The sequence below is a fragment of the Dipodomys ordii genome, unplaced genomic scaffold (genome assembly GCF_000151885.1).
Source record: "Dipodomys ordii isolate 6190 unplaced genomic scaffold, Dord_2.0 Scaffold61, whole genome shotgun sequence".
NCBI classification, from domain to species: domain Eukaryota; kingdom Metazoa; phylum Chordata; class Mammalia; order Rodentia; family Heteromyidae; genus Dipodomys; species Dipodomys ordii.
The window spans coordinates 9035675-9048944 of NW_012267277.1; the positions used below are offsets into that span (position 1 = coordinate 9035675).

At 43.6% G+C, this 13270-nt stretch overlaps 1 protein-coding gene across 5 annotated transcripts in view; it reads left to right on the forward strand.

Moving 5' to 3' along the window:
* Yipf1 (Yip1 domain family, member 1) overlaps positions 1-13270 on the forward strand; it is a 39447-nt gene continuing 26177 nt past the window's right edge. For 2 of the 5 annotated variants that reach the window (XR_001175279.1, XM_013022301.1), the window contains exons 1-5: positions 1-74; positions 650-730; positions 5636-5799; positions 9843-9923; positions 10817-10904. Coding sequence is in view for 4 of the 5 variants with exons in the window: in XM_013022301.1 (XP_012877755.1) it covers positions 700-730; positions 5636-5799; positions 9843-9923; positions 10817-10904 (364 nt within the window). In the remaining variant the exon portion in view is untranslated. Of the gene's footprint in view, positions 97-438; positions 553-649; positions 731-5635; positions 5800-5881; positions 5967-9842; positions 9924-10816; positions 10905-13270 lie in introns of those variants that run through there. The other 3 variants (XM_013022302.1, XM_013022303.1, XM_013022304.1) reach the window with 3 other exon arrangements.

Sequence of the window (13270 nt, forward strand, 5' to 3'; positions counted from 1 at the left end):
CCGGATCTCCGGCTTCCGGCAACTGCACGGAACCTAAAGCCGCGGGGGAGCCGCGCAGGCCCGAGCGGCGCCAGGTGAGGCGGCCGAGCGTGTGAGGTGGGTTCGGGCCCGAGGAGGGGAGGGTCTCCCGCCCGCCGGGGCCGCTGCCGCTCAGCCTCCCCCCCGCCCCTCGGTAGCTTCACCCCTCACGGCTGCGCGCCGGACGCCTAAGGTGCCCCGCTCGCCTTTCACGGGCCAGACCGTCACGCACCCATTTTACAGATGCGGAAGCCGAGGACCCGCGCTGCGCGCGCACGGCCGCGACGCCACGGAGGCGGAGCCCAGCCCAGGTCCGTCTGCCCCGAGAGCCCGTGCCCTGCACCGCGGCCGGGCTCCCGGCAGATCGCCTCCTCCCCTTCCTCCTTCCCCTTCACCACACACAGGGACACGTGGGAGACGCCACGGAACCGCTGAACCTCCTCTGCGGGGTTCACGTCTTTCTCAGGGTGGTGCTGACAGCTGATGCTCAGTGGTGCTCTTTCTGGAAACCTAGCAAACCCCCTGAGAAAGGAGGCAAGGGAAAGCAATACCCTTTCTCATGCCGAAATACGATGTATCTGCAGATATCTTATTCTCTTAGCCTAAGTTGTATTTCTTTTTCTCCCTGTAGACCCCTGGATATTTTTCTTCCTCAAAATTGGAAGAAGATCCACCGGCTGAATGGCAGCTGCAGATGACTTGCAATTTGAAGGTACAGCAGTTGGGCATTGACCTCTATCTTTATGGTCATTATTTCTACAGCCATAGAAGGAAACAGATTTTCATTGCTGTACTGCCTCTATATTGAAGTATATTAAAGGTGTGGTAGCACCTGCCTGTAATCCCAGCCTGTAATCTCCAGTTGGCTGTCCGCCCTGACAAAGTTAGTGAGATCCTAACTACATTGGAAGGCTGGTGATGTGGCCCAAGTGGTAGAGAACCCACCTAGTAAGCACAGGGCACTACATTAAAAAAAAAACAAAACAACAACTCAATACTGGGGGCTGGGAAGGTGGCTCAGTGGTAGAGCACTTATCTTGCATGCCTGAGGCCCTGGGTTCAATTCCTCAGCACCACATAAGCAAAAAGAAAAAAAAGCCGGAAGTGGCAATGTGGCCCAAGTGGTAGAGCGCTAGCCTTGAGCTGAAGAGCTGAGGGACAGCACCCAGGCCCAGAGTTCAGGCCCCACGACCGGACCCAAAAAACCAACAACAACAAAACTCAATACTAATATAAACAGGTAGATAATAAAATCAGAAAAAATAAACAAATAGGCAATAGAGCACCTATCTAGCATGTTCAAGGCCTTCAATCTCCTGTATCCCACACAAAATAATTTCAGACATTTTGATAAAGGCTGTTGGCCACACCAAGGTTTTTCCAGTTTCTTTACAACTGACCCTTCAGATTGGGATGGTTCCCTAATGTTTTATAAAATCTTACACAGCATTCACTATCTCAGATATTTTCTTTTTTTTAATTTATTTTATTTGTGAACATACTGTACAGAGGGGTTACAATTACATGGGCAGGATAATGTGTACATTTCTTACCAAGCATTGCAGCCTCCTCCTTTGTTTATCCTTCACATCCCTTCCCAGCCTCCCCCCTCCCCCGCCAGTCCCAATCCTTCCCCCCCCATCTCAGATATTTTCTAAGCGACTTACAAATAATAACTCACTTAATCCTTATATCCTTCAAGCTATAAAATATTCTCCCTGTTTTAAGAATGGGGAAATCACCCAGGTGCTTGTGATTCAGGTCTGTAATTCTAGCTACTCAGGAGGCTGAGGATTGTGATGCAAAGCCAGCCTGGGCAGGAAAGTCCATGAGACTCTTTTTTTTTTTTTTTTTTTTTGCCGGTTGTGGGGGCCTGAACTCTGGGCCTGGGTGCTGTCCCTTGGCTCTTCAGCTCAAGGCTAGCGCTCTACCACTTGAGCCATAGTGCCACTTCCGGCTTTTTCTGCTTATGTGGTGCTGAGGAATCGAACCCAGGGCCTCATGCATGCAAGGCAAGCACTCTACCACTGAGCCACCTTCCCAGCCCCTCCATGAGACTCTTATCTCCAATTAAGTACACACAAAAAAAGCCAGAAGTGGAGCTGTGCTAGAGCACTTATCTTGAGCAAAAGAGTTTTGGGACAGCACTCAGGTCCTGAGTTCAAACCACAGGTTTACTACCGAAAAAAGAAAGAAAAAAGTTAGGCATCAGTGGTTCACATGTATAATCCTAGCTACTCAGGAGGCTGAGATCTGAGGATTTTGATTAGAAGACAGCTCAGGAAGACAAATCTTTGAGAGACTTATCCCCACCAGCAAAAAATTGAGCTGGTGGATGGCTCAAGTGATGAAGTACTAGCTGTGAGTGAAAAAGTCAAGTGAGAATGTGAAGGACATGAGTTCAAGTCCTAGAATTGGCGTGTGCACACATGCACGTGCATATACACACACACACACACACACTCACACCTGGGGAAACTGATTTTCCTAAAGATCAGTTAGTAACTATATTTGAACCTAGGCATTCATAGCCTCATAGACTCTCTTGCTGTTTGAGGAAGAGACAGGAATTTTAAAGAGAAATGTCTTCTTTGGCAAATATCACATTCACTATCTTTTTTTTTTGTGTGTGTGTGTGTGTGTGTGTGTTTTTTTGTCAGTTCTGGGTTTGAACTCTGGGCCTGGGCGCTGTCCCTCAGCTCTTCAGCTCAAGGCGAGCACGCTACCACTTGAGCCACAGTGCCACTTCCGGCTTTTTCTGCTTATGTGGTGCTGAGGAATTGAACCCAGGGCCTCATGCATGCAAGGCAAGCACTCTACCACTGAGCCACCTTCCCAGCCCACACATTCACTATCTTTACCTTTGCTGCCTCCATGTTTAAGGATATCATCTCTTTTTGTCTCAATTTTAGCCTTATCTTTCTTCTGATTCCTTTCCTCCTGCCTTGCCTCTCTCTAGTCTACTTTACAGCCAGAGTAGGCTTCCCTAGCTCCCCCACCTCTCCAGTGTTGGGGATTAAAATAGGCCTGGCTCATGCTAGGCAAGCACTCTACCACTGAGCTATACCTCCACGAACCATCTTCCTCTGCTCAGATTTTATCTTTGGCTATACTTGTCGTCTTCTTCCACAGCCACACTTTTTATCTTATTGTTATTATAAAGGTGGTATATAGAGGAGTTACAGTTACATAAGTCAGGTAAAGAGTACATTTCTTTTTGGACAGTATCACTCCTTCCCTCCCTCTCTCCCAGTTTTCCCTTCCCAACAGTTCATTTTCAACATAGTGTCTAGTGAGTACCACTGCTGCATTTGTTCATCCTTGTTCCTCCACTTCTGTACCTCCCTTGACTAAGTGATTTTTTTTTTGCCAGTCCTGGGACTTGAACTGAGGGCCTAGGCACTGTTCCTGAGCTTCTTTTGCTCAAGGCTAGCACTCTACCTCTTGAGCCACAGCACCACTTCCAGCTTTTTCTGTTGATGTGGTACTAAGGAGTTGAACCCAGGCTTCATGCATGCTAGGCAAACACTCTACCACTAAGCCATATTCCCAGCCCTGACTAAGTGGTATTTTTATTCATTGTTTCTACTTTTTTGCCTTTATATTTTCTATATTAATCACATAAGGGCTGGGAAGGTGGCTCAGTGGTAGAGCGCTTGCCTTGCATGCCTGAGGCCCTGGGTTCAATTCCTCAGCACCACATAAGCAAAAAGAAAAGAAAAAAAAAAACACTTTGGAGTCTATGTTAATCACATAGATATTAGGGAAAAAATTTTGTGCCCATCTGGGGCTTGAACTCAAGATCTGGGCATTGCTCAAGGCTGGCCCTCTACTACTTGAACCACAGCTCCACTTCTGGCATTTTGGTACTTAATTGGAGATGAGCCTCATAGACTTTCCTGCCTAGGCTAGTTTTGAACCATGATCCTCAGATGTAAGCCTTCTGAGTAGCTAGGTTTATGGGTGTGAATAGGTATGAGCTACCAGTACCTGGCTCCATTAAAACTTTCTTGAACTTGAATGAGATTTAGAGTGGTCTATTCTATTAAGGACTTAACTTAGGTATTAGGTACTATATCTAACTCTCCTGGCATCTTTATTTTTACTTTTTTTTTGTTTTTGTTTTTGTTTTGGTTGGTTGTGGGGCTTGAACTCAGGATCTGGGCATTGTTCCTGAGCTCTTTTTGCTCAAGGCTAGTGCTCTATCACTTTGAGTCACAGTCCTACTTGTGGTTTTCTGGTGGTTAATTGGAGATAAAAATCTCACAGGCTTTCTTGCCAGGGCTGGCTTTGAACTGCTGTCCACAGGTCTCAGCCTCTTGAGTAGCTAGGATTACAGGTATGAGTCTTTAGCACCTTGCTCCTGGCATCTTTAAAACAAACATTATTCTGTCTATTGTAAGATGGTACCTGAGGTTCAAGAGGTCAAGTTACCCACTAAGGCTCATGTAGTCAGTGAATAGCTGAGTCAGGACTAAAATCCCAGTCTACCTCCAAATTCTGTTTTTTATCTTCATTATCACTTAATTCTGTCAGATTGATTTTTTTTTGGGGGGGGGTCTGGTTGTGGGGCCTGAACTCTGGGCCTAGGCGCTGTCCCTCAGCTCTTCAGCTCAAGGCTAGCGCTCTACCACTTGAGCCACAGTGCCACTTCTGGCTTTTTTCTTTTGCTTATGTGGTGTTGAGGAATCGAACCCAGGGCCTCAGGCATGCAAGGCAAGCTCTCTACCACTGAGCCACCTTCCCAGCCCCTGTCAGATTGATTTCTAGAAGACATTTTTCTCTTTTCCTCTTTCTTCCTTTTTATTTTATTTATTTATTTATTTATTTTTGTGCCAGTCTAAGCTTGAACTCAGAGCCTGGGTACTGGTCTGTGCTTCTTTTGCTCAAGGCTAGCATTCTACCACAGTGCTACTTCTGTTTTTTTGTTTATGTGGTATTGAGGAATCAAACCCTGGGCTTCATGTGTGCTAGGCAAGCACTCTACCACTGAGCCACATTCTCAGCCCCTCTTTCTTTTTAAATTGAGACAGGGTCTTGCTTTGTAGCATAGGACATCCTTGTTTATCTTTACTAGAGATCTGTAACAAAGCTGGGGCTATAAGCTTCTCTTTCAATAAAAAGCATTGCTCCAGGGGGGAAACTGGGGAAAGCGGAGGAAGTGGTGACATTTTCCAAAAAGAATTTTGTTCATTACCTGTTTTATGGAAATGTAATCCCTCTGACAACTTTTTTTTGTTGTTTGTTTTGTTTTGTTTTGTTTTGTCGTGGAGCTTAAACTCAGGGCCTGGGTGCTGTCGCTGAGTTCCTCAGCTCAAGGCTAGTGCTCTACCTCTTGAGCCACAGTACCACTTCCTGTGTTCTGGTGGTTAACTAGAGATAAGAGTTTCACGGACTTTCCTGCCTGGGCTGGCTTTGAATGTGATCCTCAGATCTCAGCCTCCTGAGTAGCTAGGATTACTAGCTCCTGAGCCACTGGCACTTGGCTACAATTCTTAATAATAACAATAAAATTACAAATATATACATACATAAGTATATGCATATAGATGCATATATAGCATTTCTTTTCCTGTGTGAGAAAGTCTCTTGGTCTTTGTGCTCTGCTTGATTTCAGAATTTGGTGATACAGCCACTTCTCTAGCAGCAAACTCAGATGCCACCACAATAAGCATTGAGGATCCTGGTGAAACCCCCAAGCACAAGTCAGGACCCCCAAGAAGCTCTAGGAGGGAAGAGGATGATGAGTTGCTGGGAAATGATGACTCTGACAAAACTGAGGTTTGAACTGACCTTTGACTTTTCCCTCCCCCTTTTTATTTCAAGCTTGTTCCTGCATTTATTCACTGACTTGTATATGCAGGTACAGTGCCAGACAGTGGTGCCACAAAGACAGATGACCCATGGCCTCAGCTTGGTGGAGAAATAGACCATTACTGTCCATGGAAGTGCGTATGGAGGGGGGAAGATGGGTGACAGGGGCAGGGAGAAGAGTTAGGGAAGGCTTCCTGGAGGCAGTGGCACCTGAATGAACCTGCTGGCAGGGGAGGAGTAGCCAGAGGAAGAAGTGGGGCAAAGATGATACAGGCAAGGGAACATATTACTGAAGTCATTGGCATGAAAAAGCATGGTGTAGGCAAGGGATGTCCACCACCTTTACTCATAGTGGGAGAAAAATACAGGCAAAGACAGGAGAGAAGGCTGCACAGCTAGGCCAGACCTCAACCCAATGAGTATGAATTGCATTCTGAACATAATTAGGATGTGTCAAAAGGTTTAAGCAATCTGACTAGATGTGATATGTTCAATAATAATTATGATATGGAAACCTTAAGTATAAGTTGGAGGCAGAAAGACAGGAGGCCGGAAGGGCAGGTAAGAGGCAGGTGGTTTGACTAGAAGTGATAGAGCCTGCATGGGGCAGGGGGAACTTGCTTACATGTAATTACTTCAGGTCGATCTGCCGGTCTCGCCTCAGGTCCTGGTGTTCCTCAAAATAAGTGCTGAAGTTTATGCTACATTACCTTTATATGCAAAATATTGTGATGAAAACTCAGATTTAAGCCTGGCATCAGTGGCTCAGGCCTATGATTCTAGCTACTCAGGAATCTAAGGTCAAGAGGATTGAGGTTTGAGGCTGGCCAGAGAGAAAAATCTGAAGAGACTCCATCTCCAACAACCAGTAAAAAGAAGTCTGGGAATTTGACTCAAGTGGTAAAGTACCAGCTGAGCAAGCAAGCCCAGCAAGTACTAGACTTTGAGTTCTAACTGCAGTATTGGCAAAACAAAACATCTTCAGACTTATGAGTCTCTGATCTTGAATCCTAGTCCTGGCTGCAGTAAGGCAGTCCTAAGAAGGGTACTTTTATAAACAGAGTTCTAGGCCAAAGGTTTAGCTCCAAGGGTTCCAACATGTCCAGCCCAGCCATTTGCCTCAGTATGCGAATTAAAGAGACCAATTAAAGAGCCAGGTGCAGTGGCTCATATTGGTAATATCAACTGCTTAACAAGATGGTGGTCTAAGGCTGGACTCAGCTATAGCTGGGGACTCTTACATAGCTCAAGTGGTTAGAGCACCTGCCTTTAAAAATGGGAGGCCCTGAGTCCAAACCACAGTAGAGCCAAAAAGCAAAAAAGGGGGTGGAAAAACCATATCAGTAGACTAATAATGTTGAAGGGTAGAGAAAGGCAATTTATTAACAAACTGGCCAGTATGCTAGAAGAGGGCAGAACCATTTCAGTATGTCTTGGGCTGCAGACATGAGTTTTATTTATTTATTTATTTATTTTATTGTAAAGATACTATACAGAGGGTTACGCAGACATGAGTTTTAAGTTTAAAAAGAAGAAGGACCGAGGCAGGGGTCAACAAGCATGCATATTATTAATAAGTTTTAGTCTGATTTATTGTCTGGTGGTTAAAGGTGTAGTTGCCTGGGAAATAGCTTGAATTTTATTTTATTTTATTTTTTGTGTTCATTGACTGGCACTCTTAACACCTGAGCTGTATTTCCGACCCTTCAATTCTTCTCACCAGATATTTACCCAGCAGTCTGGTCCCGTTAGTCTTGCATAGTGCTATCAGAGACTCCGATGCAAAATAGAGGCAGAGATGCCAGATTTCCTCCTGCTTTTAATGAACGCAGAGGACTGAGTAGTTTTTTTTTTCTTTTGTTTTTGTCGGTCGTAGGGCTTGAACTCTAAGCCTGGGCGCTGACTCTGAGCTCTTCAGCTCAAGGCAAGCTCGCTACCACTTGAGCCATAGTGCTACTTCCAGCCTTTTCTGTTTATGTGGTGCTGAGGAATCGAATCTAAGGCCTCATTCATGCGAGGCAAGCACTCTACCACTGAGCCACCTTCCCAGCCCTGGAATGTTTTTTGTTTGTTTGTTTAAGCAAAACAGTTCCCATGAACCTGTTACCTGTTATATTGTAACCCTAAGCCTGAGTTTCCTGATCTGAAATATGAAAAATAAAGTAGCATTGTGGCCCTCATTGCTGCTACAGTAACTGATATTTATTGATTGATTGATGGCTGCCAGCCACCATTTAAAGTTGATATTTGTATCATCTCATTTAATCTCCAAAGGACTCTAAACCAGGCATTACTTTTATCCCAATTTTACAGTGAGAAACTTGAGGCACAGAGTTGAAGTCACCTGACAAGATGCACACTGGCAGGAAGTGGCCTGTGCTTTTTGTTGCTAGACCCCACGACCCCTTTAGAGGTGAAGTGTGTTCCTAACTTGTTAAAGTGGTAGACATCAATATACACAGGAGTGGCTGAACATTAGAGTTCTCAACAAAGAAAACCAGTAAAGTGTGGAGAAAAAAAAAAATCTTTAGTGAGTTGAAATCTGGCAAGAGAGACCAGTAGGCCTGAGACTCTGGAAAGAGTTGCAATTGAAAGTTTGTCTGCTGCCAGTTCCTTCTTGCTTAGGGGGGATGGGTGAGGTTGGGTTGGTCTTGTGTATGGGTGAGACCTTCAACTCATTAGGTTAGGTCCCTCCACATTATAGAGCAGTCTTAAGTAAATGGAATTTAAATGTAAATTTCATCCAATAATACCCTCACAGAAACATCCAGAAGATTGTTTAACCAACTTCTAGGTACAATAGCCCAGACAAGTTAATGCAAAATTAACATTTGTGGAATAAACAGTGGTACCAATATTTAAGCATTTGTGAATATTTATGTATTTGAAAAAATACATAAGGGAAAAAATATTAACCTTGAAAGAAATTGCATTATCTTCATTTTCTTTGTGAATTGAGAAAAAGTTACTTGTATTTTGTGACAGTGACAGAGTTCCTGGCCTAGCTTATAGAAAGTGGGTCTCTTGTCCTGCAGAGCGGCCTGGGCTTTGCTGCACCCTCTGCTTTGTGAATCCTGTTTGCAGTCATGATTCCTGGTGCTGGCCCTGGCTGTGGTGTCATCAAGGAGAGCTGTGGTATGGCCACAGGCAGGGCCTCCTCTAAATTAGATTTTTTTTTCTTTTCTGTTTTTGTCCAAGACCAAGACTCTTAGTATCTGATGCTTTTGCTTATTGGCTAGCGCTCTACAACTTGAACTGTACCTCCACCCCCTAGATTTTTTTTAATAGAGCAAGTAATATTTTTAGTACTTTAGAGTGAATTAGAACATGAGACTTCTGAAAATTCAGGTGACAACAGAAGTGAGGATCTTGAATCTGTTGCTCTGTATGTATGGGTGTGTGTCTATTGTAACATTCCTCCACATACTACTGAATCTAATGTTCTCTATTTTTCTTAGGTGATAGAGATCTTTCTAGATCAGGCAACTAAACCTTGGGAGAGTCTAGTGATTTGTCAAAAGTCACCCAAGTGGAGGAGCTAGACTTGAAACCTGGTGAAAGTGATTTTAAAACTGATGTGTACTTCTGTATCAGGCTGGGCATGAAGTGTAGCTGTAGCTGTTGTTCATTGAATGCAGAAATGCCTAGTGGTTTCCCACATTTTGGTTTTTTATCAGATCATCTTCCCCCTGTGTAGCTACAATTAGGAAGTTATTTCTGTGTTGATTTTTTTTTTTAGTGTGTGTGGGGGCAGGCAGTGGGGGGTACCTGGTCCTGAGGCTTGAACTCAGGGCCTTGTCATTGTCCCTGAGCTTTTTTGCTCAGGGCCAGCACTCTACCACTTGAGCCACAACTTCACTTCCAGCTTATTTTTGGTGGTTAATTGTAGATAAGAGTCTGATAGACTTTCATGCTAGGAGCTGGCTTCAGATCTCAGCCTCCTAAGTAGCTAAGATTATAGTCATGAACCACCAGCATCTGACTGATTGTGTTTTATTTTATTCTGACAGTTACTTGCTGGCCAGAAGAAAAGCTCTCCCTTCTGGACATTTGAGTACTACCAAACATTCTTTGATGTGGACACATACCAGGTTTGTAAATTTGTTTCACTCTTCCTTCTATATAATGGAGGCTTGTTTCTTCTGTAATTAAGCAGGCAAATCACATAAAAGATTTTTGCACTGAAAGTGGTCTTAGAAGAGTGTAGAAATACTATCATAAAAAGCCTAAATAACTGAGCTTCAATTTTGTAGTAGTTGAAGAAAACTTTGGAGAAAAAAAATTAAAAGGGAACTGGAGATGTGGCGTAAAGTGGTAGAGCACTAGAATTGAGCAGAAAAGTTTAGGGATAGTGCCCAGACTCAATGACCGACAAAAACAACAACAAAAAACATTGTCCAAAAAGAAATGTACTCATTACCTGATTTATTTAATGTAATCCTTCTGTGTTTCACCTTTCATTAATTTTATTTTTCCCAATCCTAGGGCTTGAATTCAGGGCCTGGGAACTGTCCCTGAGCTTTGTTTGCTCAAGGCTGCACTCCACCACTTGAGCCATAGTGCCACGTCTGGCTTTTTCTGTTTATGTGGTACTGAGGAATTGAACTCAGGGGTTCATGCAGGCTAGGCAAGCACTCTACCACTAAGCTACCTTCCAGCCCTGTGTATCACCTTTATAATAAAAAGATAACTATTAAAGCCAGGCAGCGGTGGCTCACTCCTGTAATCCTAGCTACTCAGAAGGCTGAGATCTGAGGATCGCGGTTTAAAGCCAGCCCAGGCAGGAAAATCCGTAAGACTCTTATCTCCAATAAACCACTAGAAAACCGGAAGTGGCACTATGGCTCAAGCGGTAGAGCACTCGCCTTGAGCTGAAGAGCTGAGGGACAGTGCCCAAGCCGAGTTCAAGCCCCACGACTAATAAAACAAAAAAAATAAAAAATAAATGAAAAACTTAAGAATTTACTACTTTGCTGTCTTCTAGGTCTTTGACAGAATAAAAGGGTCACTTTTGCCAATACCTGGAAAAAACTTTGTAAGGTTATCTATCCGCAGCAATCCAGATCTCTATGGTACGTGCCGTGCCCTTTTGATTCTTTAACCATGTTCTGGTTAAGCTTGGGTAAATGTATGGGCTGCCTGCAAAGCTGGAATCATTGCACTGTTCGTGTAATACATGATGTTCTTTTGACTCATCTGAGATTTAGTAGCAACTCTTACAGAGCATTTAGGGGAAATGCAATATGGCTGATATCAATATTTTGTTTAGTTTTGTTTTGTTTTTGACAGAACAGGGAGGGGTTTGAACTCCAGACCTTGCTCTTGCTAGGTGGGGTTCTACATTTTGAGCTATTCCTCTAGCCTTTTTGGCTCTTATTATTTGGGAGATAGGGTTTGTTTTTACATGCCCAGGCCAACTGGACTCAATTCTTCTATTTCCTCTTCCTGAGTAGCTGGAATGACAGGTTCATACCATCTTGTTTCCCTTTTTATTGGTTGATATGAATTCTTTTTTTTGTTGTTGTTGTTGTTGGTCATGGTACTTGAACTCTGGGCCTGGGCGCTGTCCCTAAGCTCTTTAGCTCAAGGCTAGCACTCTACCACTTTGAACCACAGCTCCACTTCTGGTTTTCTGGTGGTTAATTGGAGATGAGTCTCATGGGGGGCTGGGAAGGTGGCTCAGTGGTAGAGCGCTTGCCTTGCATGCATGAAGCCCTGGGTTCGATTCCTCAGCACCACATAAGCAAAAAGAAAAAAGCCGGAAGTGGCACTGTGGCTCAATTGGTAGAACACTAGCCTTGAGCTGAAGAGCTGAGGGACAGCGCCCAGGCCAAGAGTTCAGGCCGCACGACTGGACACCCCCCAAAAAAAAAAAAAGTCTCATGGGGATTTTTCTGCTTAGGCTGGCTTCCAACTGTGATCTTCAGATCTCAGCCTCCTGAGTGGCTAGAATTATAGGTGTGAGCCACCAGCATCTGGCTCTGGGCTTTTATTTTGATTTTTGTATCTTTTATATGGTAGGCTTGAAAGTCAAAATAATTCTGTGAGTTTAGTCCTTTACTACAGTAGAGAACTCATAGTCTTGTGAGGAAATAGTTTGTGGAAAGCTGATGGTGGTATCTCTTTGGAGTATCCTTTTCGCCTTAGAATGCAATGCTTAGCTTTGAAAAAGTACTCATCTATTTCTGCTAGACATCTCCCTTTATTATTATTATTATTCCCCCTTCTTCCCCCTCCCCCTCTCCATCCTTCTCCCCCCCTTCCCCTCTGGTTTGGATTCAAGGCCTTATTGATCACTTGAGCCATGTCCCCAGCCCACAAAAATTTTCTTAATTAATTTTGTGTTAAGGTACCTGAAATTATTGCAGTGTTGCAAAATATCATTGAAATTGAAAAATGAAATTCATAAAATATATTGAAATTTCTCAGCTTAAAAATTGCATTTTTACTGGGCACAATTGTAAATTCAGAAGGCTGAGGCAAGAGGATTGAGATTTTAAGATCATCTTGGGATATACTGAAAGACTTTATCTAAAAAAAAGTACAACAACAACATATTCATATTTGTTTACATAGTGCTTTTTCTAGATAGAGTGAGATAAGGATGGTGTTCCTGAAATCCAGCAAACAGGGAAAGAAGTTGGCAAAGCATGGTTGACTTACTCACTTGGGGGAATATTTTATAGTCATTAAGAAGGAAGCTTAACTGGTTGCTAGTGGCTCACACCTATAAGCCTAGCTACTCAGGAGACCGAGATCTGAGAATCACAGTTCAAAGCCTGTCTGGGCAGGAAAGTCAATGAAATTTTTTTATTAAGGTTTATTCAATTAAAATCAAAGGCCATTTTTTAGGGCTGTTGCTTATTCACTTTGTTTTAGAAAAATATGGAACACTTCACAAATTTGTGTGTCATCCTTGCGCAGGGGCCATGCTAATCTTCTCTGTATCGTTCTAATTTTAGTATATGTGCTGCCGAAGTGAGCACACCAATGAGATTCTTATCTCCCAATTATCCCAGAAAGCTAGAAGTGGCACTATGGCTCAAAGTGGTAGAATACCAGCCTTGAGCAAAAGAGCTCAGGGACAGCACCCAAGCCCTGAGTTTAAGCCCCATCACTGACTCCCCAAAAAAGAAGGAAGCTAATTTTATGGCTAACAATGGTAGAATCTCTAGGGTATTAAAAAGTAAAAATAGAAGGATGCATTCAGGACATTGCATATACAAACACAAGTGCATGCATGCATTTGCTTGTAGGTACCCAATATTTCTGGTAGGATTCACCAGAAACTGGTTACAGTGGTGGGCTATGGGGAGGTGAAATGTAGGTGAAATGCAGAGCTGGGGCATTGAGAGGGTGGAAACTTGCTTTTATTTCCTTGAATTCCGTGTGTGTGTGTGTGTGTGTGTGTGTGTGTGTGTGTGTGTGTGTGTGTGTG